Genomic DNA, 26,172 nt, shown 5'->3' with positions numbered 1-26,172 from the left:
TCTCCTTCAACCACTACCCTAGCCACGATCCTTCAAGCCATTAAAACCCCGCAAACCGCTGTCAAAACCAAAATTAGCGAGGTGCGCATGGATGTAGCACTGCTAAGTCAAGACCTCAGAAATTCTACGGCCTTAATCACAGAGGTCTAATCACAAATTTCCGGTGTAGAGGATGAGGTTGCATTCCTTAATGTCCAGGTCACTGGCCTTCTTACTCGCACATCAAAGTTGAACCATTGTGCCAAAGATGCTGAGTTCAGATTCCGGTGCAACAATGTACGCGTGATTGGCATCCCTGAAGGGGCTGAGCATCAACAAGTTGCAGACTTCCTGGAGACATGGATTGAGTCCTGGAAGCCGAAGGAACAACTATCCTCCTGGTTTGCAATAGCGAGGGCCCACCGCGCTCTGACTACAAAACCTCCTCCCGGCACCACTCCGAGACTGATGATTGCACAAATTCTAAACTTCAGAGACAGCGATTCCACAGATTCTAAACTTCAGAGACAGCCACGCGATTCTGTAGGAAGCCCGCTTCCGTTCAGACCTTAGCTGGGAGATGCCAAAGCCCTCCTCTTTTTCGACTACACTCAGAAAGTGCCACAGCGGCACCATTTGTACACCAAGGTCAAACAAAAACTCAGGGTGATGGGTCTCCAATATCATCTCCTGTTTTCAGCCAAGCTCCAGTATAGTCATATTTTTTAAGACTCCAGAGTCAGCTTGGCTATGGCTCACAGAGGAACAACTTCTTTGCGGTCAGGCAGGGGCTTCGCCTCGAGGAGCCGGGAATGCGGGTCACATGGACAAGCACTGCCACTCAAACCACGAAGATACTACACCTGCACCCGCAAGGGATGCCTTCCCAACCGCTCCACATCAGCCTCCAGGTCTCCTCCAATGCGGGAGCCCTCTCCCTCCTGGTTGCCTCACCCTCTGTCCTCTGGAGGAGGGGAGTGGGTGACGGATGGTTAAACTTTTCTGGATACAACGCCCTTCATGCCCACTGAGAACCTGCCAGCGTCAGATCTTTCCCAAAGTCCCTCACTGTGATGCGTTCACTGTCTAAAATTGCTGGGAATTCGTCATGTTTTCTTACGTGCACTATATCATTTAACCCGATGGCAACCATCAATCCGTTCCTGTTAGAAGGGGGCCACCAGGCACGATTTCCTTCCTTAAATGTTATTTTCTCTTCTAGTTTTCCTTTTCAGGGCGACAGATGCTTCTGGGGTGGAAGTATGGGGTGCGAGTTGGGTGGTGGGATTTTGGTATAAAGTTATTGTGTTGTTTCGATTGTTACCATTCATTTGCTTTAACGCTTGTTTTACGTTTACAGGTACTAACCGACACACATTAACATCCTATGCTCTACGATACGCATCATGGTCTAGCTCCGTTTTCCTACGCAGTATGTCAGTGCTCAAGTTCTCAAACAAAATGAGGTGTCTTCCTTCGCCTCCCTTTTCCTTTGCACTTTACCAGTATTTGCCCCCATGATGACATCTTTTCACACTTTGTCCTGGAACGATAGTAGACTCCTGTATTGGGTGAAGCGCACTACAGTCCTGACCTTTGCTCACCGTTATTTCCTTGCAGTTCTCATGCTCCAAGAGACACATCTTTGGGGAATCCTTGCCCCTTCCTCGCACGTAAAGGATATGATAGGGTCTTCCATGCAGGGTATTCCACTGGATCTGCAGGGTTGCCATATTGCTTTGCCGATCTTTTCCCCTCAAGGCCTCAGGAAATTTGTGACTCACAGGGCCGCTCCCATGCACTCACAGAGACGCTTGAAGGCCAACCTATCAACCGGGTGAGTGTTTATGCTCCACCCATGGCTCACACTACTTTTTTTCGATATCTATCAAAAACCCTCATGGACCTCCCCCAGGATTTAGAAATTGTAGGCAGGGATTTTCCTGCGGCCCCACTCCTGAAGCAGATGCTACTTGACCTCCCTCAGTATTCGGGCGTTCCGGGCCCGTAGCCTTTCTGACTGAGCTACTACACCGGGACTCTGTGATGTGTGGAGAACCTGGCACCCGAGATGTCGCCAGTACACACATGCTTCAGCTACACATCACTACCATTGCGGCTTCGACCTTATGTTTCTGCCAGCCTCAGATTGTCGTGCAATCTCCCACGTCCAGATTCTTGCTCGAGGCATATCTGATCATGCTCCTATCCTTCTTCACCTTCTCAATGCCTGGTATTTGCAGGTCAAAGATTACGTCCAAGCCCTGAGTGGTGAACTGTAAACATGCTTTCACGATAATGAAAGCTCGGTAGTCACTGTCGGTGCTCTCTGGGCTGCCAGTAAAGCTATGATGCAAGGATTTGCCATGGGGTGCATCTGTGCACAAGAGAGCGCCAGCTCTCTGCAAATCACTCAGCTAGAGGCCCGTGCCATCCGCTTTGAGACTAAGCTCGAGACCGACCCGAATGGAGATGCCTTCCGACACCTGACCTTCCTCCGTGAGGAGATTTACCCTCAATCCATAGAGGCCGCCAGGCATTTATGGCAAACCACGATAGCCAGAGTGTAAGGGTGGAGGGACAGAAATGGGAAGCTGCTATACTGGCTGGTCTCCCACCACCAAGTGATCAGGATTGTGTCAGAGACTGTCGACGAACACAGTGCTTCCCTCCAATCTCTCCTTGAGATAACGCAGGCATTTGTCCATTACTACCACCAATTATGCACTGCCCCGTACGAAAGGGCTACAGTGTTCTCCACTCAGTTCCTCGAAGATGTTCCCCTCTCCCCTCTCCTAGGATGAGGTTCGGGCCCAGGATGAGCCCTTCACGATTGAGGAGGTATGGACAGCTTTATCGGCGGTGGCCCCTGGCAAGACCCCTAGTCGTGACAGTTTCCCTGAAGAATATTATCTGGCATTCTGAGATACTCTGACCCTGCAACTGCTTGCCATCTACTAGGAGGTGGAGAATTTGGTACCTTTCCTGCAGAAACAGATACTGCCACTTTCATAGCGATCCCTAAACCACAACCTCCGTCTATTTCATGTGCCGACTATCGCCTGATGATAAACTTTAAGGGTCACTGAGCAGAAACAGAGGGTACTAGGGCCTCAATGCTCTTTCTTTTTAACTGCTCCTTTTTCCTTACCTGTACATAAAAGAAGTACTCTTCTTTGAAGACATAGTAGTGTGGTTGGGCAGTGAGGTTACGAAGTAATGACATATCTAAGCTTCAGCTTCTAGAGTATACCTTGGCTGCTTGACTTCATTATTCCTGGAGAGAAAAGTCCCTAAACATGGTAAACTGGTTATCCAATTAGAATGCAATAGCATTGGTGTCCCTGAGACATCTGTGCTAAACAACAGCACTCATAAGGGATATTGACCAGAAATCCCAGGATGCCTTAGCACCCATTGAAAAGGCCCCATATCTCCCTCACCAGGGTGCCGGTAAAAGGGTTGCTTCCCTAAACTATAATGCACTGCTACCACAGCTATACATATCACTGTCACCTAAGTAGGGGCTGTTCCACCCTCACTAGGGTTGCTGGTATGCATGGGTATACCACCTTTCGATGCTGTCGAATATTTCTCAATTAATTTTCCATTCTCCAATAGGCTTTCAGATTTTTAAGTCCACTGGAGGAAAAACACAAAGTGGTTTGGCAGAAAAGCTGTACAAAGCCATGCAGAGGACCTATGGCCATCACACTTCACTGCAACATTTCATTTTTCAGAGCAGAATCAGTTTAAGTGCACATTGCTCTGTTTTATGCACAGTTGTCTACTTTCACCCAAAATAAGAAGCTAAGCTAAATCAATAACTTGCTCTTTAATCATAATATCACGAGACCGTTAACATCGAAGACAGGCCTTTGAATGTTTTTGTCCCAACGATTAGCCACTCTGTGGTTTTCCCATTGCAAGTTAACACCCTTACCTTCCCTGTACTGAGCCAATAGTTCTCTGCTGTGCCACTTCCCATTCTCCAATGTTTCAAGACAGATTTAGGTCTACAATTCACTATGTGGGTCACCTATTAGGCTAATCTACCCTAAAAAATATTTGCTAGATATTTTAATTAACAAGTACGTTAAAGATACAACAAACTATTCAAAAGCTCCTTGAAAATCAACAGACCAGAATTCCTTGAAGATGACTAAAGTAAAGTGTATTATTCTTCATGCATCATTATCCAGTGTAACATAATACCCTTATTCATGGCAACACATGTTTTAGAAGTAATCCTCATGCTTCATCAATGCAAATCAATCAATTAAAATCCATTAACCAAAAGAATTCTGTAAAGATGAATCACACTTACATCAGATTATTAGTTAAGATTTGAAATTTTTATTCATAAAAATCTATAACAGTCACTATTTCTGTATCCAACATGGTTTTGATGTACCCATATTCCCATTGACTAAATCTTCCACGAGTTAAACCATTCAAAGATATACACTGTAAATATCAATTCCTATTTCTTATTCACTTCAAACATTTACTGTAAAGGTACGTAGCACAGATTTTTGCCATATCATACTTAAATAATTTCAACCTCATATTATTAGTATTAACATACTCCATACTTCCCAATACAATACCAGTACTAAAATTGAAATTCTAGTATTCTTATTTAAAAGCACGTCTTCTCAAAGTGAGATTGCTCTCACATTTCATGAGTCTCACTCCTCATAAACATTAAGTCATATGTGTTTTCCATTTCCATTTTATTCCAAATTTTATATTACACTACAACTATTTTTTCAATGTACATTTTATTTCAATGTCACAATGCACTCCTTGTCCAGAGCCTTATTTTTCATTATAATACCTGTTTCCAGGTTTGTATTGTATTCCCACCTTATGTCAAATATACCACTATGTGGACCAATTCAATTTTGAGGATAATCTATTCATACCGTTTCTGCCTATAAAAAATAAAATACTGAAAGATGGGAACTGGTTGGGTACTAACTAACCTGTAAGCTATATGATATTCCTAAATCCATGGGTTTGTTCTTACCATTGTAGTGGCAATGATCTGGGTGTGTCAGTCACCCCCTTTTTAGGTCTCGCGACCTATCAATGCGCGCAAGCGCATTGAGGGAGCGAGAATTCAAGTGCTCAAAATACTCGTGAAACCACGGGTTTTTCCATGCGGTTTTCTTCGAGTTCACGTGGCCACAGGCATGCGCTTTTGGGCCATAAACTTTCCCCCTCCCCAGCCAGCTTTGCCAGCAGCATTTGCCTCATCAAAGGCTTCCGCTGCCCCGCCACCCGCCCTCACTTATTCACGGCCGCAGGCCGTGACTTCAAAGGGTGCCCCCTGCTTCACGGCCATCTGTTCCCCAGCACCTCCCCTCTCTCTCCCCTAATTATTCACTGCTGGCCGGCCCGCACATCTAGTTTTCCATGCTCTCTACATGTGTTTAGCACTCTGCTTATCAACAATCTCTCGTTTTCACTGTTAACTTTCACTCCTACTTTGGGCAATGCTATATTTTCCTTGTGGCTGGAGTTTTGTATCAACAATTAATAAAAAAAAAAATGAAGCTACGTAATGAAATATCAAAACGAGCCTTGAGTTTCTTCGTGGTGCAGGGTTAGTCCATTATAATTCATGTCTTCATTATTTTGTTTTATGTGCTCCGTCCTTCAGGTAGTTCTTCTCTATTTTGTTTACTTATTTCTTTTCAAGTTTTACATTTGTAGATTAAGAAGAGGACATTTTAGAGACTAACACCAGTCTTAAATCTACCGGCAGGAGGCGCTCTTGCCACATGGCTCATGTTTATAATCTGAATAATTCATTAGGAAAGTGTAAGCTATTGGCTTTGTAAATAACAATGCTATTAATTTATATATTTTCAGTGCCAACACATATTAAAAAAATAATTGTCGTTTACAATACCAATAGCCCACACTTTCCTAATGCGAGACCTATTGGCAACGCCAGTGCTTGTTTTTTTAGTAACAACCAGATCTACCCAAGGTAACTGTTTATATACTTCCTCTATGTAATGGTGGCTTCCGCCACACAGCACTGGTGTTCTTAAACTGCCTCTATGATCAGCAACTGGTTCTGATACACTCTATAATCAGAGAGGTGCACAGACTTTTGTTATTACACGGTGACAACATATTTAATACATGTAACCAAGCAAACATATCATAATATTAGTGTATTTTTTAATATGTATATTAACTATCACTTTTACAAAAAAATATAGGAAAAACTATGACCTTTGTGGGAAGAAAATGTTTTGAAATGGGAATCAAACTTCCATCAATCTTAAAGTTGTACTTAATTCCTGTTTATTTTATCTTGGTGCTAACACTTATTTATTTTAACATGGTTACAGAACTGATATAGAACACTGCTTGAAAAAATCAGGAGAAGAAAAAAGCTGGTGACTATAGAAATCATCTCAGAGTTGAGTAAAGAAGAAGCTCATATACAAATGATGGAGAAACACTAGAAGAAGTACTGATTCATCAAACATGAGTAAACATAAGGGAAGAGATCTCAAAACTGTAAATTTGGTGATTAACTTTTTAGAGTGAACACTAATGAACACAGGGCTACAGATCATTATTAAAGTTCTTTCTTTCCCCCTACAAAACATAGCAATATCTTTAAAACCAACATTTATTTATTAAAATGTGTTTGTCTTCTGAACTTGAAGATTTTTTTTTTAAATTATCCCATAGAAAACAGGACAAGAACATGGCATACTTAACAAAATTACTTATGACTGCACAGGATGTTACGGATGTAAATACATTGGAAGAAGAGCGGGATCTGATGGAAGTTGTACAGGAGTTGGCTACACACATAGGCCACGCAAAAGAAAGTGAACTGAAATTAAAAACTATATTCATGACTAATATACCGAACCTGGACAATACAAACACATTTCAAGAATGTTTTTCATAGGATTTATTCAGCACAAACAAGAATAAGACACTTAAAAATATTACATCTTCAGAAGAGAAGGCCTTTAAATCATTGCAAAATATAGGAATATTATTATCTGTAATATTGAGAAAAGGGGCTCGAAAAGTGTATTAAAGGACATGAAATTGAAGACATCACAGGCATGGTAAGACTGCAGGTAAAGAATTTGGAGTTGACATGATTTTAAGTTCCTCCTTCCAGATAAAGTCTATTATTGGAATCATCTTCACCTGTCTTTGTGGCTGATCTTTAAAATCATATAAGAAACAGTCATCCTGTTTCGTTTCCATAGAGATTAGGAACCTTTTTGTTGCTCTTTCCATTATGAGATGGAATCCTCCAATATCTACAGACGGAGAGTCCGCGGTATGAGGAGCAGTAGGTGATGGGGTTTGCGTCTGGTAGTCATCCCACTCTGACAGTACAGATTTATCATCCACTTCTCCTTCTTCTCTGTCGTCATCAGTGGTTACAGCCTCCTGAGTATGGTGGGATTGTGCCCGAGAAGGTGGAACTGTGGAATGTATTTCAGGTGCTGATATTGGAGAAGATTGCCTTGGGGGTCTCAACGTTGATGCAGGTGCTCAAGGCGTGAGCGTTGAAGGGAGCGACTCTGCCGATTCAGATGGAGGAAACCGGCGATAGTAGTCGTCCAACATATACTGCAAGTTGTTATGGGGAGCTAACGGCATCTGTGCTGTAGGTACCATGGCAGGAGCCTGACCTGTAGGCTCAGGAATCTGCTCTTCATCTTGAAACTTTATAAGCAGCTCAGATGGACTTCTGGCTGCGCGGAACCTCTCATCCATATCAGACTGTTCTTCATCCTCTTCTGAGTCTAAAAGTTGTTCAGGCAACTTCAATGGGGAGAGAGCCGTTAAGGAAGAGCCCCGTCTTTCCAATAAAAAAGCCGCCGTAGACGGCGAGGCAAAGGAGGCAGCAGATGGTGCAGCAGACCAAACCTGTAGTTCTCTACACGTAGACAGAAGAGGGGTCGACGGACGAACCGTCGACGGTGCCGTCGACGGAGATGGTGCATGGACTGTGGCCACCGACAAAACAGTGAATTTCGTCGACGGGGCAATCATCGTCGACGATGCTTTCAACGATGAGGCAATCTTCGTCGCCGATGTCTTCGACGACGAGGCAGTCTTCGACGACGATGGAAATCTCGTCGACAGTGAGGTCGTCGACGGCAAAGTGATCTTCGTCGACGGCTAGGCATCGTCGATGTGTTCTTCGTCCACGATGCGCTCGTCTACGGGACCTTTTTACACTTCGTCGACGAAGGCGCGTCGACGATTAAAGGCATTATCTTCGTCAACGAGATGGGTTGAATTGAAACTGAGACCAGCGTCGACGGGGAAGAAGCCGAAGACAATATCATTTTAGGTCTCTGCGATGAAAAGGTGACCGTCGACGTTGAGGAAGCATCAGAGATGGTGATCGTCGATGGGAGGAGCTGTCTACGACGCCGTCGTCGACGAGGTCATTTTCTGAGGTAAAACTTTCTGTGACAGTCTTTTTGAAGGCAAAGACTTTGCAGACTTTCTCGGGGGCGTGCTATGTCCAGATCTTGAAGGTGGAGAAGCCTTTTTTGCGGTAGAGGAGGAAGGCAAGCTAGAATCCTTGGTGGCTTGAGCTTTTCTCGACACCTTAGCCCCAGGAGAAGATACCTCTTCCTCAATTTTCCTCTTTCTAGAGGACATAGTTGACCTCGAAGCCACACTTCCTACCTCAGATAGAGGGTTGCCCTGGTCCTTGATCTTCAGCAGCCACAGGAGAAGATGACCTTCCCAGTCTCTGAGGGTCTTCTGAGGAAAGGTTCTGCAGATCTTACAATCCTTTACCTCATGGTCTGGATACAGGCAATACATGCATTTCTTGTGGGGATCTTCTTTACAAAAGCCTAAGCTTTCCATAAGATTCACAAGGCCTGAAGGGAGATTTAGAAGATGACATCTTTAAAGTAGGTAAAAAACCAGCCAAGTTGAGAAGTCCTGAGCAGAGCTCAGAGAGACTCCCTTCACACGACATGCGGCAGAAGATCTGAGAGCCTGAGTCTCTGGGGAGAACATGCTGGTGGGTGCTGTCGCCTGATTGGCTGCAGTTTGGTCTATACAAAATGACTAGGATAGTCATGAGTGTGGAAGTTTTTGCTCCTATGGCTTAGGGCTACTTTACTTTCTGGTTGGTTGTTACCAAGGTTTTTTGGTTATTATATGCATATTATTGCTTTTTTATGTACTGTGGGACTCCCACTCTGACGACGGGGAATGATTCAGGCATGTGAATCAATGAAAGACACCCCAATACTGGAGAAGAAGGGGTTACAAATGGGTCCCATTAACCTTGTGAAAACTATATTAAGATTCCAGGATGGGATTGGAGGTAGTCTGGGAGGGATGACTCTTTTGAGTCCCTCCATGAAAGCTTTAATTACATGGAATCTGAACAGTGAGGAGTGTTTTTGTTTTTTTAGATATGCTACTACTGCAGCGAAAGGCAAGCAAGTCAATGTTTAAGCTAGTCCTGAGCATTAAAAATGGAAAAATTAACAATGTCTTGTACCTGTGCTTGTAAAGGATTTATGTGTTTTGGAATGCAGTAATGTAGAAACCTTTTCCATTTTGCGGCATAATGAGCCCTAGTGGTAGGACGACGAGCTTACCTGAGGATATCCATACACTCAGTAGGTAAATTGACGATTTCAGGAGCCACATCGCTAGGTTGAGTTGCTTTGGATTGGGATGCCTTAGAGTTCTCTGGTGTTGAATGAGAAGGTCCCGCCTGTTGGGGAGCTAATGATGAGGTTCTAGAGAGAGCTCAAGGAGGGTTGTGAACCAGGGCCGTCTAGCCCGTGTGAGAGCCACTAGAATTAAGGTAAGGGAAGTTTGCCGTAGTTTTCTGACCCCATACGGAAGTAGTGGAAGAGGTAGAAAAGCGTAGGCAAATGTCCCTGGCCAGTTCATTCATAGCACATAGTCTTTGGACTGTGGGTGTGGGAATCTGGTGGTGAAGTTTGGGCAGTTTGCATTTCTGGAGGTTGCGAACAGGTGCGTGTCTGGGAAGAACTGTCAACATTGGAAGTAAGGGAGTAGGACTTGCGGGTGGAGTTCCCACTCCGGGACTTGTTGCAACATTCTGCTGAGCAGGTCTTCAAAGTCATTGTTCACAGCCAGTATATATTCCGTCAAAAAGTGTACAAATGCTCTGTGCTAATATGGACATCTGCGGAAAATGCGTGCCTCCCTATTTCTGAAGGTGGTACACTGCAGTCATGTTATCTGTTTTGATGATGAATGTGACAGAAAAACACTTTGAATCGCTAACAACTCCAGGTAGTTCATGTGGAGTGTTTGCTGCAGGGAAATCCACAACACTTGAACATATGTTCTGTATGTGTGCTCCCCAGCCTGTAAAGAATGCATCTGTGGTAAGGGTCACTTAGAAGAATCAGGTCCACAAAAGGCCTGCTCAGCTTTAAATTTCTATTGTTCCACCGCTGCAGATAGTGAGGTGAGAGCTGTGGTGACCTCAAAGGATAGAACTTTGAATTGATAATGATAAAGTGAATGCTATGTTCTGAGACGGTTACTCGCTGAGTGGGCACCATATCTTTGTGTCGAAGCCGGCTGTGGATTTGCTTCTTCTGACTCCAACTGCTATAATCCTGTAATGTCTCGTTTATGTTGCCTAAATACTTTTTGCTTGAATGTTTAATTTGACCTGCTTGCACTTTGTTCATATTATATACTTACTGCTCTCACCACTAGGCCTCAACCCCTCTAGCCTAATATACGCCACAATTATTGTTTATGTTTGCCTCCTAAACGCTATTTAATTTTTGATTGTATACACTTTGTATATTCCTATACTGTTTCGTTCTGTTTGCTTGAATGCTTTCACTATCATCTATACTCTAACTTCACTGCTCCCACACCTAAGCCTTCTATTTATACTTTCCTCAAAATCGCCCCCTTCTGACCTCTTCCACCACACCCACATGCGCCCTAGCTCACCCATTTTCTTACTTCATAACACTCATACTTTCCTTTTATGCTAACCCCCACTGTAATTATTTCTCCTTTTCTTTATTGCACTCCCCATTCTACTCCACATCAACCAACCCTCTCCCTACTCAGACCTAATCCCCTCCCTCCCCTATCTCCCTTCCCACCCACCCCATTCCTTGCAATATCCTCTCACTACACCACTTCACCCCTCTTTACTTCGATTATTCCTCCTACTAATTTGACCTATCATGTCCGCCCTCAATCATGCTCCTACTTCTCTCCTCATTCCCTCTCTCCCCTCTAAACACCCCTCCCTCACCAAACACGGCCCAACTCCTGGACCATTCCTTACCCCCCCCAAACTTACCAAAAATGCCAAGAAAAAGCTCAAACACAAACTACTTATCCAGCACCCTGAAACCCTTATTGTTGACAATTACTACAGCCTCACTTCCCCCATTAGCACTAATTATATCTTCTACTCCAAACGCCCCTCCAAGTGGAAAAGCACCTTCCTACACCACCACCCTAAATCTAAATCTTGCAAAATTCCCTATGGTTTTAAACTTTCCACCACCCCTTCTCCTCTTTTCCCTGGTGAAATTGACATTTCCATTTTCAAAATAGGTAACATCTTGATAAAAGCCTCCGAATATCACCTCACTATCTTTGAACAACATTTCAACACCCTCTCCCACCTGATCCACACCAACTCCTCTCCCCACACCTGATCAGCCCCAAGACCCCCCATGGCTCTCCCGTGACTCTCCAAAGCCAACACCGCACCTCAGGATGACTCCTAACCTCAATGATATTCCCCTCGCCATGAGCACCATGCTACCACACTCTCCTGCCCTCAACCCCCACTTCACTCCTAAATCAGACAACACACATCATATCACCCTAGCCTCTAATGCTTGTCTCTCCCTAACCCCTTTTCATATCCCAGCCTCCCCCCTCCCCCTAACGCTGCCCATAGCTTCAACCTTACCCCCACCTCAACCGTTCCTCCATCACAACACACACAACCTCTCACTCTCCCCACTACCCCACCCCTACCCCCAACAGAGATCCCCATCTCAGTCCTTCCTCCATTCCAACATACACCTTCTCGCACACTCCCCAAAGCTACTACACCCCCTCCTTCCCCTTCTCCTTCCGCACAAAATCCCATGCCTGACCCCAACCCTCTTTCTATCTCTCCCCACTCTCCATCCTCCACTCCCCCTCGACAGACCCCCTCCTCCTCAAGCCCAGTTTCTCCCCTATCCCACACCCCCGCCCTTCGACCTCGCTGTCCTCCATTCCGCCTCCTACAGACATCTCTCACCCCACCCCTTCCCCTTCTCTTGCCCCTACTCCACCCCCCCTGTCCACTCACCCTCCCCTGACCCCAAACCTACCACCCCAGCTCATTATAACCACACACCCTGCCCTCACTCTGCCTCTACCTCATCCCATCTCTCTTTATTAACTCAGACTCTTTGTAACATTAAACGCAATATCTCTGCCTTGACTACTGTATTTATCAGGCTTAGGGAAGATTTCAAAAACCTCAAGTCCCATAAACATAGAACCCCCTCATGGGCCTCTTTATTCTATGGACCTAGCAAATACCTATATCCCAAACGATGGAAATCCACCCCCCTTCTCAACCGCTCACACAGACCTGTTCGCACCTTAAATGACTACTCCACCTCTGACCTTGCTGACATCTGTGACTCATACAACAATAAGCCCACCCTTAAGGATTCTTACTTCCCTCAGACATCCCTGTTATTATAGGGATCAGCAGAATCCATTCTCCTCCCGTATCCAACCTAGCTGGCATCTGTATCCCCTACCATAATAAGCCCTCTCGCAAGGAACCTACCTTCCCTCAATCTAACATCCCTGTTATTATGGGGATCAGCAGAACCCACTCAGCCCCTGAATCTCCTAGACCCCCCACCCAACTCACCATCAATCCGCCGTGCTCTCCCCCAACCCTAACCCTAATCCCCTGGCCTGCATGCTCATAAACTGCCGCTCAGCTGTTAGACACGCAAATGAAATATCTGAAACCATCCTTAGTGAAGATATTGACATCGCCTTCCTCACAGAAACTTGGCTCAAGGATCACTCAACCCCCATCCTTGACTTACTAACCCCCCCTGGTTACTCCATTATTAGGAAAGACAGACCTAAGAGAATAGGAGGTGGTCTAGCAATCATTTTCAAAAAAGAACTCCAAATCTCCCAATCCAAGATCACGGATGATACAACCTTTAAATATCTCGGAGCTGAACTTAATTTAAAGGGTTCACCTTCAATACGACTACACAATATACACCACCCACCTGGTGAACCTCTGCCCTTCGCTGAAGAAATATCCGACCTCCTTACGCAATCATTACTTTCTAACTCAGAAAATCTATTTCTTGGTGACTTTAACCTTCATTGGAATGAACCAGGTGATCCCACAATCAACCTTCTCTCTAATCTTCTGGTGATTAGTAAACTCAAGCAACTCTGCCACTCCGTGACACACAACAAAGGGGCTACTCTTGACGCTATCATCGCAAATGAAGACTTAGCCTCCCTAGCCAATATCATCCCCACTGACTGGTCTGACCACCACCTCATACTGTTCAAAAATTCCCCACCTACCCCACCCGCCCCGACTAGAAACAACAAAATCATGATCACAACTAGAAATCTTAAGCAAATCCCTCCAGGTACACTTGAATCTAAACTCCAAGCACAACTCCCTTTCACCCCGCCCTATCTCAATGCAAATGAACTCACAGAGCACTACAACAGATCAGCCTCTGAGGTCTTAGACCAACTCGCCCCTCTCACAACAAAAACACTGAAAAATACTCCCTCCAAATCCTGGTTTACCTCGGACCTCAACAATGAAAGACGCTCACTCAGACTCGCTGAAAGAATGTTGAGACATCACCCCTCCCCTGCCCATCTTATCCTCCTTAGAAACGCTAGAACTACATACAAAAAATACATCTTCTCTGAAAAGACTTTCTTCTTCCGAACACAGCTCTACCGGGCAAAGAACCGTCCCAGAGAATTATTCAACATTGTCAGAAACCAAACTTCCACGCCCCTCCCAAGCCTCCTGGCCTGCACCGATAAATGCGTTGAAATTGCAAACTTCTTTAGTGAAAAAAATTGCTAAAATTGATAAATCCCCCCCCCACCACCCCACTGTCCTCCTGACGTGTCCCTAATCCCACTTTCCCTCCTACCTCCTACCCCCCACTCCGTTCCTTTCCCTCTCCTCACACACCCTAACGGGAGATAGCACCACTGAACCTCGGCTTAAAAACAATGCCTCTTGGCATAATTTCAAACCCGTCTCAGAACTAGAAGTCTTTAACATCATATCCAAACTAAAACCATCTTCTCATACAAAAGACCCACTTCCATCCCCCCTCGTCCACGAAGTTAAGCACATCATAGCCCCTTACTGGACCAATATCACCAATTCCTCATTTTCCACAGGGTGCGTCCCAGTTTTCCTCCAACTTGGCCAAATCACACCCATCCTTCAAAACCCCAAAGCCGACCCTAATGACCCCAATAACCTCCGCCCCATCTCTAACCTCCCCTTTCTCTCCAAAAATGGCCCTTCTCCAATTAGATTCACACATTGACTCCTTCAACCTACTCGGCACTCTTCAATCTGGCTTCCGCAAAGGGTGCAGCACAGAAACAGCATTGCTTAATATAGTTGATGATATCCACCTCGCCCTAAATAAGGAAAAGTCCTGCATACTCATTCTTCTTGATCTTTCCGCTGCTTTTGACACAGTAAACCACTCAACCCTTCTTAAGGTACTTCAAGACCGGTTTGGCTTCAATGGTGCTGTCCTTAATTGGTTTAGCTCCTACTTCCAACACAGAACCCAACTAGTTAAAATACAAAACCACCTCTCCTGCCCCACACCTGTCTGGATCAATTATCTCTCCCGCACTTTTCAACCTCTTCATGGAACCCCTGACACTCATACTCAAACAAACCGGAATAAATTACCACCTATATGCGGATGACACCCAACTGTACTATAAAAATAAATCGCACGCCGATATTCTCCACCTCAACTCCGCCCTAATCAAAATTCAAGCTTGGTTCTACTCCAATCACCTTAAACTCAACCCCAGCAAGACCGAAATAATCCTCTTCACTCCTAAAAACAATTCTCTCCCCATTCAATCTTGGATCTCTGGCCTTAATGCCCTCAACTGCTCTCTTTCCCTAGCTGAATCAGTTAAATCTCTTGGCATCACCATCAACAGAGAGTTAACGCTCAATTCCCATATAAAAAACTCGGCAAAGGGAGCACTTCTCACACTCCGGCATCTTAAAAAAATCAAACCATTTATACCTGCTGAAGATTTCAAATTGATTGTCCAATCTTTAGTCCTCTCGAAAATTGACTACGGAAATGCTTTGATCGCCGGATCTCCCAAAATTCACCTTACCCCCCTCAAATCTGTCGTCAACTTAGCGGCTAGGCTCACAACAGACTGCAAACACTTCGATCACATATCACCGGCCCTCAAGACCCTTAAATGGCCCCCTATTGAAGGACCTTCCTCCTATAAAATAGCCTGCATTACACATAAAGCCCTCTACCAAAAAAAAACACCTTACCTCTCAAATAAACTCAAGAAAGCAGGTTGCGCCCAACAGCTGAGAAGCACAAACTCTCTTCTCCTCATCCCCCCGCTTCTAAAAAAAAAAACTCAAAATCCTGCTCCTTCTCTGGAAAGGCCCCCAACATCTGGAATGCCCTGCCTAAAAATCTACGAGAAAACCCCTCCTATTTCAATTTCAAAAAAAGACCTTAAAACACACATGCTCAACAAATACTGGGGCTCTTAATCCCCCATGTACTGCACATTCTACACCCTCCCTCTTCTCTATCTTCCTTTCCCCCACTCACTAAATCCCCCATTCTCCTCCCATTTTCTACCTCCTACCTTAAACCTCTCCCCAAACCATTTATGCCCGGCTAATTTAATCTTTGAGTAAACCCCTCCAAACCCAATCCACTCTCCACACCTCAACCTCTCTTCAACCTTCAACTCCACCCCCTCATAACCCTTTACCCTTATCTTTACAACTCCATTCAACTTGCATCTCACCCTATCCATGAACCATACCTTAGCCTGTTTAAACTAACCTTGTTGAATGCTCATAGTATAATGTTTATGTTACAACATCCTCTTAATGTTATATCTTCCTGATGATCATCCCTTAACAGATCTCTCCAATAACTTTCATGTTCATTTTGTTATCTCTGTATATTTTCGTTGATTGCTTGTTTTGATACACTTGTCCTGTTATTCTTGTGACTATCAGACCTACAATGTTAAGCGCACTGATACCCTTTGGGTGAAGCCAGCGCTATACAAAACTTCAATAAAGATATCGGGGATGTCCTCGTCCCTTTGCAGCTCCATCGCACGTCTTGCAAGGCGTCAATCCTGTAAGTTGCAAATGGTCTTCTTGAACCTGAAGGTAAGGCTGGCGGAGCAGGAAAACTCGTCGTGTTGTGGGGAAATACAGGTTACAGACTGTGTGTTGGTCTGTCCACGAGTACTTGGTGTGGTACTGTGGACAGTATCAGAAGGCGAACAAGGCTGAAGAAAGGCTTGGCCAGGCTTTGCCTCTGCCCGAAGAGGTGTCCCTCGATGCAGAAGCTGTTGGCTGTTGAATTGTTGATGGAAGAAAAACGAATGAGGGGATAGTTTTTCAGCTATTGGAAGTGGAGAAAAGAGAGGCCTCTGCAAATGTTGCCACGCAGCGTCGACTCAGAGCCTCGACGAACCACGTCGTAACCCAATGACGGAAAAAACGATCTAAAGATGGAGTTGATGTTCATGCCCAATACTGCCTATGGGAGGAGTCACTACACTTCATGACTCAGAAAAATTTCTTCAAACACAAACAAGCTGTACACATCTGAGCCCAGCAGTAGATGACAGGTGTATGCATAGCATGTGTAACTACAGCCACACAGGCAACAAACTCCTACTTTCTGGAGGAGGAAGTTGCATGTATTTTCTTAAGTGTCAGATGGACACTTGTCACAATAAAATAAAAGAAAGAAGAGAATGGGACAAAAGGAAAGAAATGCAGAAGCACTAATGAAAATAGGAAAAGAGACAAACATACAAGTGGAGAAGAAGGCAAAGGAAGACAAGATGAAGTAAGACAAAGGGCAGTAAAAAAGGAAGGAAGGAGATGAGAAGAAAGGTAGAAGAGAAAGAAAACTAAAGAAGTGGAAAAGGAAGAGACTGTGAACTCCATCCTAAAAAGAACAGTCCAGCCACTTGAATGCAGATTCGACTGTCCATTCGTGCATTGTGGCCGACATTAAGTTGCATATAGATGATCTGCATCTGTTATGCTAGTGAACTAAAACATGATATAATAGAACACGCCCAGAGGCTTTACAAGTGATTTCAACTGATTCAAGCATTTTCATACATCACTTTTTCCCTCTGAGTAGCATGGGCACGCCCAGATGTAAATCCAAGGCTTACTGTGCCATACAACTCACGTTTGAAACCAGTCGGCTGTTGCTTTTTTCCCTTTGAAAGGGAAAAATGTCCCTTTTGGGTGAGATCAAGCTGATTTGCATAAGGTAGACCCCTGGCTGTAATGGCACAGACAACCTAAAATGGAGGAATGGAATGTACCTAGACTAATCATCAGTGGCTCTAATTTCAAGCAATTTAATCTATCACTTTTTTTGCTGTGTGCATGTGGGACCAGAGAGGTGAGCAAAAGTGGAAAGGGGGGAGAGGAAAAAAATGGAAGATGAATAAAGGAAAGAACAGAGGAGACAAGAAAGGGGTGGTGAAGTGGAGAAGCCGCAAAGGAAGAGGAATTTAAGATAGTGAAGGGAAGAGAGAAAAGACCATGAAAGGGAAGTGAAGGGAAGGACTGAAGGAAAGGGAACAAAGAAAAAAACAGGAAACTCAAGAAGAGGTGTAATACTGAAGACAAGGGTAAGTGAACAGGCAGGGTAGAAGAAGTTACAAGATAAGAGGAAAACAAAAGCCAAGAGACATACAGCGTCAAGGACGGAGAAGAAATTAGTTATGTACCTGCAACTTCAGTTTTCCAGGATGGTATCTTTCATACATTTGCATGCTTGAATCATTCCCTGTCGTCAGGCTGGTGATTTCCAGGTAACATTAAATAGCAGTAAACAGTATAAAAATGGCTACAGGCCCCAGAAATAGTGTTTGTTTAGTAGAGCATCCACCTCATTTGAAGCAACCTGAACTTCAGCCAGTGAAGTGGATGTGCCAGCTCTTCCACTGCCAATAGAGGCCACCAGCTCACATTTCATAGCACAAGTGTGAGAAGAGCATATAGTCAATGAGCCTTTGACTGGGGAGGAGAGAGACTCACGTGTGAATAGAGGGAAGATACCAATGTCAGAGAACTGGAGTTACAGGTAATTAACTAATTTTGTTTCCAGCATTTCAAATATATGCACCTGCTTGAATCAGATTAGTAAGCAGTACATGACAAAAATAATAAATAAAAGAAAGTGGGAAGCAGGCACACGTTTACTGGAACAGGTTATGAAGAGCAGTCTGTCCCACTGTCGAGTCGGCTTCTGTATTCATATAAAGGCAGTAGTGCTTACACAAAATGCATAGATTTCTCCAATTCTTTGTGCTGAGGTGGGTGCCAAGAGAAGTGATGTCTTCCATTAAAGGAATTTCAGATGTGCTGCAAGGATTGGTTGAAAGGGAGGCAACATGAGTTGGCTCAGAACAGCATTATGGTCCCATATGGTTCTTGAGCCACTAAAAGGTGCAAAACTGTAGAGCATCCAGGGATTTTGCCATATCAGTATAGTGAGGAGTATTGGAGAGGGGTTGGCCTAACGGCTAAGGCGCTCGACCTCGGACCTGGGGAACTTGGTTCGAGTCTCGGTAACGACGCCAAACACCCCCTGTGATTCTGGGCAAATCACTTAATCTCCCCGTGCCTAAAATGAAAGTGTGTCCTCATGTAACGTAACTGGTGCTATGTAAAGCGCTCTGATAACTGATTCGGTTCGGTTCTAGTTCGCGCTATATAAAACTCTGCAAAAAAAAGAAAAAAAAAAGTGAGAAAGTGGCTCTGTATATACTGGACCAAAGTAAGGTACAGTGTGTATAGAGACCACCAACCCCAGAGGAATAACAGAGGTTAAAGTCAGGGTTGACCTTACTCTCAAAAGTGGTAGCTTGGTCGAGCAGAAAGGCAGTACCAGAGGACAGTGTAAAGCATTTGTTGTACACACTCAGTCAGCAAAAGGTTTCACACACTCAAGGACTGAACTCCAGGCCAATTGTTTTTATATCAAAATATATAGTTGTTTTATTTTTAGAACCAACAGGTATCAGAAATATACTTTTCTCAATTATGAGTGATCTCAAGTAATTACTTTGCAGAAAGGAAATAACTTTGTAAACACAACAGGTACAGGGGTTGCAGTAGGCAACACAATTCTAAACACAATCTAGCATTGAGCTCAATGGGTTTTTCTACATAAATGCAGCTGATTACTTTATTGATTACTTTTGTAACTCCAGGACTGTATACTAGATTCAGTCCTGGGGTCTAAGCTGTAAACAGTTTAGAAAAAACGTTTTAGTTATTGCAATGATTTTTTAAAGAATAAAAAGGTCTTTTAAAAGTTCACATTTAGAAACTTTTCAGTGAAAATCTAGCAATGTTAGCCAATGGGAGAAAATTCAATTTACACGTAAAGCACGTTCTCGTTATTTTTGTAATCCAGTACTTGGCTCCTAGGTCCAGCAATGGGGTCTCTATTTAAGACAGGTAAGTAATTACGTTTCAGTAGTAGGTACGATTTTCTAGGAATATTTCAAGTTTTCAAAAGTAGACACAAGAAATTTCATAGAAAAGCAGACAATGGATTCCTATGGAGAAAATACAGGTTACTAGTAAACCCGGTTAGGATTACTTTTGCGGTTCAGTACTGGGCTACAAGGTACAGTTCTGGCTTCTCTCCTGACCACAGGTGAGTATTTCGGAATTCGGTATTCGGCTGATTTTATAGGAATATTTTAGAGTTTCAAAACTTCACAAGATTTTTCCAGTCAAACCAGTCAATGTTATCCTATGGCAGGAAATTGAGCTATCGGTTTCCAGGTGAGTACTCGACTGGTGGAGTTAAGGTTCTGGGCATAGACTCAGGGGTCCCCCAGGGTCAGGTAGGTACAGTTGGTACACCCTCAGCGGCACAGGGGCAGCCGGGTGCAGAGGTAGTAGGTCCAATATTATCCAATGGAGGGGAGGGGGCCTTCGGTTGGTGGCTGCAAGCAAGCAAGCCACGTGGCTGTGGGAGCTGAGCTCCTGGTCACTCAGGGCAAGTGGGGAAGTAGAGTAGGGTAGTAGTTGCACTTCCAGCGCATTCGGGCAGCTGGGTGCAGGGTGCTTTTGAGCCGACGGGCGCCCAATGTTATTCAATGGAAAACGTTAAAAGGGAACAAAGGCTGCAGACTCGGGGACGGTGATTGTTCAGGTGCGACCACCACTTCAAGAGGTAAGTTGGGATCTTGGAGAAGAGGTAGGTACCCCAAAGGAAGGCACAGGGGGCTGCAGGGAGCCGGGTGCAGGGGTGTCTTTTGGTGTCGGGAATCTTACCCTCCGCTGGTCGCAGTTGGGAAGGTCTCTGGTTCTGAGGCTGCAGGCGTCATCTGGTTCGTCGAGGAGGGTCTTTGGGCACTGGACTTCGGGTCCCAGTCGCCGGGGGGACGTCCTCGTGGTCTTGGTACACTCGGGCACAGGCTGGACAGGCAGGTGCAGAGTGGGCTGGATTGGCGGTTCCTGGCTGGCACCAGGGGTGTTGCTGTTGGAGCAGAGCCTCTGCTCATGGGAGTCCCAGTCTCTAAGAGGGTCAAGGCAGGCAGGTCCTCCGGGGTTCTCGAGGTTGCTGCCCGCAGGAGACGCTGGGGTTAGGCAGGAGCAGGTTCAAGGATACACAGGCCTGTAGGGCTGGGGCCAAGTCAGTTGTTGTCGTCCTTTTGTTAGCAGCTGCACGGCGGGTCGTCCTTCTTCTTGTTCTTTTTCTTGTTTTTCAAAACGAGATCTGAGGAAGGAAGGTTCAGGGAGCCCCTAAATACTGATTTTAGGGGCGTTACAGGTAGGGCAAGGGCAGGGACCAATAGGTCCCTGTCCTACGGTGGACACACCCCCTAGTCTTCTCCTCTCCTGTGGGAGGGGGGCAGGAACCTATCTGTGATTGGGCAGAAATCCCCATCTTCAAGATGGCTGGAGACCGGGGTCGTGCTTCACCTCGCCTCTCCCACCTGAGGGGTGGGGTTGGCACAGGCTGGCACACCTCCCTTCCTGACGTAGGGTTTCCCGCCAGAGTGGGGGTCAGAACTGGTGGGGGCCAGTTTCTGGGTACAGCAAATGGTCTGGAGAAGCTCACAGAGGCGGCAGGCCTTTGAAGCTTCCCCCTGCCCATCGTGGGGGAGGAGACCTAGCACCTCGCCCAGGATGTGCATTGTTTCAGGCCCAGGAGAGCGGAGGGCTCTCCAACCAGGGGTCCAGCAACATGTCTGCTGTGTGGCAGCCTAGGCAGCCTCTCAGTCCAGACGTGGATTGTAGGTTAGTTTCCAGGGGGCATCTCTAAGATGCCCTCTGGTGCATCTTACATTACACCTCACACTGGCATCAGTGCGAGTGTAATGTGCTGAGCAGTTTGATACCAAACGTCTCAGCCTTCAGTGAAGCCATCATGGTGCTGTGGAGTTTGTAATGACGACCTCCCAGCACCATATACTTTTACATGGCAGCACTGCACTTACAGTGCCCAGGAATGGCCCTGGGTACTGTAGGGGCAAAGGGCTCATGCACCTGTGCCCACACCACTGGCATAGGGCACCCAGCTAGAGGGATGACTGATGTATGCCAGGGCAGTGGGATTGTGGGCATGGTACACAGCGATGGGTGACATGTGGATTCTATGTTTAGTTCTGTACTTAGATACGCAGCCTGCAAAGGCAGTGTGTGGGTGTCAGGGTACAGGGCCCCTAAGGGTGGCACAATAAGTGCTGCAGCCCTCAGGGGTCTTCTCTGGTCACCATGCCCTGGGTACCTAGGGTACCAATTACTAGGGGCTGATAGTTGGCCAGAGAGGCCAATTGGGTTTTGTTTCAACACAGCTTTTAGGGAAGGAACACAGGCCCTGAGCACATGGTTGGCACGAGCTCAGGGCACACTCAGTCAAAGCACATCAGCAGTTCAGCAAAAAGTGGGGGCATACCAATGCAAGAAAGATGGCACTTTCTCACAAGTATCCATTGTAATACTTTGCAGAGCCTCATCAACATGTTTGCCAAATAAAGTACCTCCATCAAATGGCCTTTCTAGTATTTTCACTTGGACTTCAGGCCAGAAAGAAGTAGACCACAGCCAACGTTGCCATTGCAGAACACCTGCTCCTCCCAACTGACAAAAAACCTGTATTGGAATTGTCCATGCCTACATCAATTATAGCTGCTGAAGTTGATGCATCATCTTTAACGATGTTCCTGGCTATCTCCCTCTTATCTTCCGGAATGAGATCATTTAGCAGTGAGATGTCATGCCACATCTGCCGATCATAACGACCCAGAATCGCTAAGGTGTCTGAAGTCTTGAAAGAAAAATGGCCTTGAAAGAAGTAGCTGCAATTTGAACCTACTCTGAGGCCCCAATTATCGATATGTTTTCCATTTCTATCTGGAGGTGCAGAGAATGCAGGCTAGCACATAATCTAGCTCAGGGTGGCCCATAAGACAGGCCGGACTGTGTCAGTAGCCCTGTATTTCTTCTCCAAATGAGGCAGCCCATCTGGAATTCTGGCTGGTGTCTTCATAGACTTAAGGTACCCCAACAGATGAAATCAAGTTTATGAAGAGATTGTATAGCTTTTTATGGTTGCTCTTTAAAATCATACAAGATATGTTGGTCCACAGAGGACATAGGCAAGTTGAAGTTTAAAGCAGCTCTTTCCAATAAAAAATGGAATCGGGTTGTCATTCGGAGGATCCTTCGGTTGAGTGGGCAACTTGTCACCCTCTTTGGGTGCCAAGAAATCAACCAAATCGTCAGCACCCTCTTTATGGAGCAATTCCCTGCATTCTTCCATGTCAGAATAAAGTGACTCAGAAGAATCTCCTTCTCCCATACCTTGTGGAGTTTGTGGCACTAAGTTAGTGTCTCTGTTATCATCTGTTGCACTGTAGTAAAAAAATAAAAAAGCAGCAGGCACCTGAAACATTTCTGTGTCCGAATATGGACAAGTTCTGTTATAAGGCTGGTGAGAATGGCATGGTTCAAAATCATGTGACTTATAATTATACTCGTAGTAAGGAGAATACTCATCTAGGGCATCAAGTTTAATATAGTGGACATCTGACCACTTGGGACTTTAAGCAAGGTCCGAAGCATCCTGGTCACTGCATTCACCTTTAAATTCAGCGTCCAGACTTTGTAGTGAAAGACTTGCCATCCCTTAAATAGATGATAAGTGGTAAGCGTGCAGAAAACGGCTGTCGATGGTACTGTTGCCAACATTGATGGGATCGATGTCGGTAACAGGGACATCCTTGGTTTTGCTGTTGACGATGATTCAGTCAAGGCTGTTGTCGACGATGGTTTGACCACTGACAGTGTCCCTGATGTCAAAGATGTTGCCATTGACAAAGATAGTCAGGTCTATGACGTTGTGAACGGCAGTGTCGACTGAGTAATCAGAGTCCTCTTTGTCAATGAAGGTGTAATTGACAACAATGAACCGTTGTTGACGGTGGATCTTTTTTCATCGTCAATTCTGAAGTCACCAGTGGAAACAGAAATTCAAATTGAAGGCTCAGAGAGGTCATTTGTTGAGCAGGATTGAGCTCATGATGTTTGGACCATTTCTCTAAGGCAACTCTAGTGCCTTTGTGTGAGCAGATGACAGCAGGTGCTTAAGGTTGCAGATCTAGCTCAGGAAAGTCCAAATGTTTCTTTTTTGCACCACCTTTATTAAAGTGCTCGGAGAATCACTTTTCACTGAATCATCCCCTGGTGAGTGGGCATCACCTTTAAAAGGAAAGTATTTATTCTCTAACAAATAAAAGGCTAATCTCCTTTCTTTGTCTTTCAGAGTTTTTTGTAGGAAAAGTATTACAAATATCCTAGCATGAAGGCTTGTGCTTAGAATAAAGGCAATAAAGACGTTTGTCATGTGGGTCATTAGAATAGACCTTTTTCTGGCCAAAGGTAGTGAAGCCTTAAAAAGAGATTTTTTTCTCTCTGTCTGTCATAGTGATAGTTGAAAGCTGAGGTGGTCTCCATGGTACAGCGAATAAAGAATTTACCCTAAAACAACTTATAGTAGGCTGAGAGCTGAAGATAGGGCTGGCTCAGTCCAACAGTAGACCAGAAAGGAGGCAATATATAAGGTAACTGAGAATTTAGAGGAGAGCTCTGTATGGGGACTCCCTCACAATGACGTGTAGTAGAAATCTGAACTATGGTGGCTTCAAGGAGTGGTAGAGCTGACACTTCCACCTCGGTGGCTGAATTTCAGGTTGCTTCAAATAAGGTGGATATACTACTAAACAAACACTGTTGTTAAGACTGATGGCCATTTTAACACTGTTTAATGTGCTATTTAATGTTACAGGGATTTCCCAGGCTGACGACATGGAATGATTTAAAAATGAGAATGTATGAAAGATCCAGTGCTGGAGAATGTAGCCCATTATCTTATAAGTGTAGCTTGAAAATAATACTAGAACATTTGTCACATTTGTTTTCCTTGCATAGGATGGTATTCTTCAAACCTGTTTTTCGTGACGGCTTTAATCCAGAGTACCCCGAAGGCTTAAAGCCTCCAAATGCCCAATCCAGCATCGGCTTCAGCTGGTCTTCCAATGACTCGCCAGAGTTCCTGGAAAATACCTTCCCTGCTCGAATGCTGGCAACCTGCACATTGAAAAAACAAAAAACAAAATGTTTCCTGGACAAGCTATTCAATAATAAATAATTATTTTACATAATATGTAAAACCCTAATATGTGCTAATATAGGCTAAAATAATATACTGGAACATAACAGTTCCATGACTTTTATCTTTGAAGGATGTGAACACTTCATATTAACAATTATTTTATCACAGTGCTGTAAAGGTAAAACAGCTAATCTGCTATCTTTAATCTACACAAAATTGCTGTTGGTAGTAATGGGAAGACCATGAAAACATCTCGAAGACTCAAATGTGTCTCCCTTCCCATTTCCACACTGGCAATTGTCAAGTGTTGCACCCAACTAATTAATTACATGTTGTTGGTAGAAAAGTAGAAGAGACACTTTGATACAGAAGGAACTCCAAAGATGTAATGGAGAAGAAAACAAGAAAACAAAACGTACCTGTAACATTGGTTCCCCAGTATTGGTAACTTTCATAGATTCCCATAGCTTGTATCATTCCCCGTCGTCGGAATGGGAGTCTCGGAAACAAAAATAACATAGCAGTAGATACAAAAGAGAAAGAAAAAGGCCTAGGCCTCATTCCCTTTTGTAGCATATCCACCTCTTTTTGCAAAAGAGCCCAAAACTAAGCACCAGCCAATAAGAAGAGCCTCACCCCATAGAACCCTCCTGAAGGAACCTCAGTGCCTCAGATTTTCGTAGCCGTTGTGTAACAGTAACCCCATCTGCTGAAGGCTGAGCTTTCCCAGGGGAGGAGGGTGGGCGCATGGGAATCTATGAAAGTTACCAATACTGGGGAACCAAAGTTAGAGGTAGGTAACTTGTTTTCTTGCCCCAGTATTGGAACTTTCATAGATTCCCATAGCTTGTATCAGAGTAGCTAGCAGTAAGCAATAAAGCACATTTTGTGACATAAATAAAGAAACATGTCAGTATCCGTACTTTCATAAGAGAATAAGTAAACCACATATTGAAATAGCAATCCGTACTAACAGTAAATACAAAATGTGCAGAAATAGGAAGGAGGGATAGTAGGGAAAGCTCACCAATCAGTGGAATAGGTTCCTCAGGACTGCCTGGTCCACAGCCGTGTCTTCCTGTGTCAAGGATTCCAAGCAGTAATGCTTCGTAAAGGTGTGCGCACTGCTCCAAGTCGCAGCTCTGCAAATGTCTCTGATGTGTAATCCCGTGAAGAGAGC

The 26,172-nt window shown here is 44.7% G+C and overlaps 1 protein-coding gene across 12 annotated transcripts in view; it reads right to left on the bottom strand.

Moving 5' to 3' along the window:
* The window catches only part of DNMT3B (DNA methyltransferase 3 beta), a 791,643-nt gene that overhangs the window by 233,044 nt on the left and 532,427 nt on the right, over positions 1-26,172 (bottom strand). For all 12 annotated transcript variants that reach the window (XM_078651794.1, XM_078651798.1, XM_078651793.1 and 9 more), the window contains one exon: positions 24,826-24,967. In XM_078651794.1, the coding sequence (XP_078507920.1) occupies positions 24,826-24,967 (142 nt within the window). The remainder of the gene's footprint in view (positions 1-24,825; positions 24,968-26,172) is intronic.

The sequence above is a fragment of the Lissotriton helveticus genome, chromosome 7 (genome assembly GCF_964261635.1).
Source record: "Lissotriton helveticus chromosome 7, aLisHel1.1, whole genome shotgun sequence".
Classification (NCBI taxonomy): domain Eukaryota; kingdom Metazoa; phylum Chordata; class Amphibia; order Caudata; family Salamandridae; genus Lissotriton; species Lissotriton helveticus.
Note: the sequence above shows the minus strand (reverse complement) of the source record. Positions and strands in the feature narration are given on the sequence as shown.